The 3781-nt window shown below is 36.2% G+C and overlaps 1 protein-coding gene across 1 annotated transcript; it reads left to right on the top strand.

The window, feature by feature from the left end:
- The first annotated feature begins 1753 nt into the window (after positions 1 to 1753).
- On the top strand, positions 1754 to 2869 carry LOC113311848 (bifunctional protein FolD 4, chloroplastic-like). Its single transcript, XM_026560648.1, has one exon. It carries the CDS (start codon positions 1754 to 1756, stop codon positions 2867 to 2869), a length of 1116 nt encoding a protein of 371 aa, XP_026416433.1.
- The last annotated feature ends 912 nt before the right edge of the window (positions 2870 to 3781 follow it).

Consider the following 3781-nt stretch of genomic DNA (forward strand, 5'->3'; position numbering starts at 1 on the left):
AAGCCGTTGAAGGAATGCCCTTGGATTCTCACACAGGATTAAACGCGGTAGAATACATTGTCAACGTAGAATCCTAGTTTCTAAAATGCAAATCTGTAGTTTATCGGTGAAACCATTGTGAACTAGCTAGTCTTTCTAGTTAGTATCAGCACATGTACCTGCTTGTACGTAGGGGAAATGTTGATGCACCCATATGCACACAACATACTTAAATATACAGGAGCCTGGCTGAAAAATTGGTTAATTAGGATGGGATAACTCAATGGTGGATGGCTATGTTCCTTCATGAGGTTTAAGGCTGCTGTCGGTTCAAAAATATTGACCTTGATACGCTTGGGCTGCCTTTTTGGTACATTAATATATAATCGCTGGTTTTAAAATGCAAATTTCGAGATCTTCTGTGAAACCAGTATGAACTAGTCTTTCTAGTTAGGTACAGTAAACCCCTATAAAATAATAGTGTCGGGACCGACAAATTTTATCAATTTATCGCGATATTCAATAATTGCATAAATTAATAATTATTAAATTATATATTAATTAGTTTTATCAAAATATTATCTTGTTTAATTCTAAAAAACAATAATCAACAAAATAAACCAATACACCTTATCCACAACAAATTATTTTCGTCATTGTAAGATTTGTCCAATGGATGACATCATATCAAAGAATCCAAGTGAAGTGAAGCGTTAGAAAATAAATGAACTAGAGAATTATAATATTTAATCAATGGATTGAATTATCACAGTCGAATGAATGTTGAATTTCTTTTAAACAACCCCCAAAAGATACTATTTCAGATTTGTTAATCGACGAAGAAATAATTCAGAGTGTCATGGGAAAATATGAAAGTAATAATGTGGAAGTCGAATATGAAATTGTAGTTACAGAGATGCCTTCGCGTAAAGAAGCTATCAAAGCTACAGAGATATTGAATAAGTTTTTATTGAATCAGGAAATGACAACACCAAAAATTATTCTAATGTTTAGAAAAATCCAAGATGAAATTCAATGTGACATCAATTTTAAGAAAAACCAAGTCACAACAATCTTTTCCAAATTAACATAAAGGTAAAACTAAATTTGTATAAATTGGAGAGTTATTAATTTATATATTTGAAGGGACCTATAGAAAACTAAAAAAAGTTATTATTTTATAAATTTAACGAATTATTAATTTAGCATGTTGGACCCGATTCGGGACCGACAAAATTTATTAATTTATCGTGATTATTAATTTATCGCGGATTAAATTATAGGGGTTCTACTATATTACCAAGTGAGCGCATGTACCATTATACCTGCTTGTACGTACGGACAATGTCGATGCACCCATATGCACACAACATACTTAAAAAATACGGGAGCTTAGCTGGACGTACATTGGTTAATTAGGCTGGTATAGCGCAATGGTGGATGCCTTAATCTGCTTGGGCTGCCTTTTTGGTAATATATTAATAGGACCCCGGAACCGACCCTAACATCCGTAGTGTTGTTTCAGTCCAAAACGGTTTCTCGTATTTAGCAATCGATACTTGAATCGACACTTCTGTTTTGAGTATAAGCAAAGAAATTTGGGAAGAGTATGACTTTCTTAATTTGCTTCTTCTTTTTAGTATATATAAGAGAAACATCTAGCTAAACCTAAATTAGTTTAGCTCAAATTACTTTCGCTCTAAAAACCTTTATATTCTTCTAAGCCATCTGGCCCATCTCTGGCCCATCTCTCATCATCATCTTCACGTTAGCAATGGCGACAACAATATTTTCGAGCTCATCAACAGCAACAGCAACAGCTGGTCTTCCCAAGTTTGATACAATCCGAAGAAGTGGTTCTGTTCGTCTAAGACCACCACCATCTTTTCTTTCTCTCAAACCTCGAAATCCTGCCGGCTTTGGTGCCTCCTCAATCAGCATGCAGCGTCGAAGTTCTATTTCTAGTATTACTGCTGTGGCGACGATGTCAATGAGTACTAACTTTCCCAGAGTGAAACTTGACGGAAAGGCGGTTGCGGAGGAAATCGGAGATGAAATCACCGATGAAGTAACGAGGATGAAGGATGCAACTGGTGTCACACCAATGTTAGCTGTTATTGTAGTTGGGGAGAAGAATCACTCGCCGGTTCATCTTGAAAACAAGCTCCAGGCTTGTGAAGCAGCAGGGATCAAAACTAATGTAGTTCGTTTATCAGATGATTCCTCGGAAGAAGAAGTTCTTGATTGTATTTCGCGATTCAACGAAGAACCCTCTGTTCATGGCATCCACATTCAGCTGCCTCTACCTCGTCATATGGATACGGCAAAAATCTTGACTGCTGTTCGAGTTGAGAAAGATGTTGACGGATTCAGTTCACTAAAAACACGAGATGAACAGCCGCCATTTAAATTTCCTTCCGTAATTCCATGCACAGCCAAAGGATGCATGGAATTGTTGTATAGATGTGATCTTCGTATAAAGGGGAAATCAGTAGTTGTTATCGGCAACGGAACTGATACTGATATTGTTGCACCTGCTGCCGCATATTTACTGCAGAGGCACGGTGCCAAGGTCACTGTTGTGCACCGTGGAACAGAGAACCTCAAGGAGATCATTAAACAAGCAGATATCCTCATCTCCGCTGCAGAAAGAGCTTATCTGGTGAGGGCTCGCTGGATTAAGCCAAGAGCAATTGTCATTGACACCGGCAATAACATGATGACAAGTCATCTAGGCTCCTGTCAATTTGTTGGGGACGTTTGCTATGAAGAGCCTTACGAGTGGGCTTCAGTTATAACTCCAGCACCGGGAGGAGTGGAATCCATGACCACCGCCATGCTTCTATCAAACACGCTTCTGATAGCTAAGAGGGCTCTTAAGTTTGAATGACCTGTCTGGGACATCTTTTCGGTTTTCAATTCATTCTTAATTCTTTAAATTCTTTTGTATTTTATTATGGAGAGAAATTTATTATTAATAAAATTCTTTTTTAGGGATTTTAATAGTTTACGGCGTGATCCCACCGTAATGAATTGGAAACACCACGATGTGGGACTAAAAAGTTTCATTTAGGTATTCTTTAAATGACCTGTTGGAAAACGATTAATAAAAAAATTATTTTTTAAAGTTTTAATAAAAAATTATAATTTATTATTTTATTTTGTGAATGAAACTTTTTAGTCCTACATCGTGGAGTTTCCAATTTTTAGTAGTTTTAAGAAACTATATAAACCTTTTAGTCCCACATCGGGGAGTTTTTCTTCTTAAATTGTTTTATTTCATTATATAAAGAAATTCACTACTTTTGTAAAATCTATGGGAACGGGGTTGCTCTATATTTTAGAGGGACCCCTAAGGAAAAATATTTTATAGCGTTTCTTAAGAGTTCGTGATTTTTCTTAACGATTTTTTCGGAGTTGCCAAGCTCAAGTTGAGCATCTACTACATATGATAGTAGTAGGTGTAGTAGGGTGTTTTATCCTGGAGATATCCGTCCTGTGAGGGCTATAGCATCACTCTTGAGTGTAGCCGGGCGCTAATGTCTTAAGGACAACGTGTTGAACATGTGACTCACTCTGTTTTTCCAAAGTTTTGCCTTGTTGCTAAGTATCAATAACTTTTTCTTATTTGATTTTTCCTTGTTTTTGATTATTGCACCCAACAATCTTAAGAAATTATAATTTGTAATAATCGAAAATGGTTGGTTGGTTTGTGAATCATGGATGTTAATTGTGGAGTGAAAAACAAAAATAATTTTTTGGTCAGATGTAGATTTTCGATATTATCTCTTAACCTAGAAGG

Source organism: Papaver somniferum, chromosome 9 (genome assembly GCF_003573695.1).
Source record: "Papaver somniferum cultivar HN1 chromosome 9, ASM357369v1, whole genome shotgun sequence".
Classification (NCBI taxonomy): Eukaryota; Viridiplantae; Streptophyta; class Magnoliopsida; order Ranunculales; family Papaveraceae; genus Papaver; species Papaver somniferum.

Coding starts and splice junctions, on each gene's coding strand:
- LOC113311848 (XM_026560648.1), top strand. CDS start 1,754: ATGGCGACAACAATATTTTCGAGCTCATCAACAGCAACAGCAACAGCT.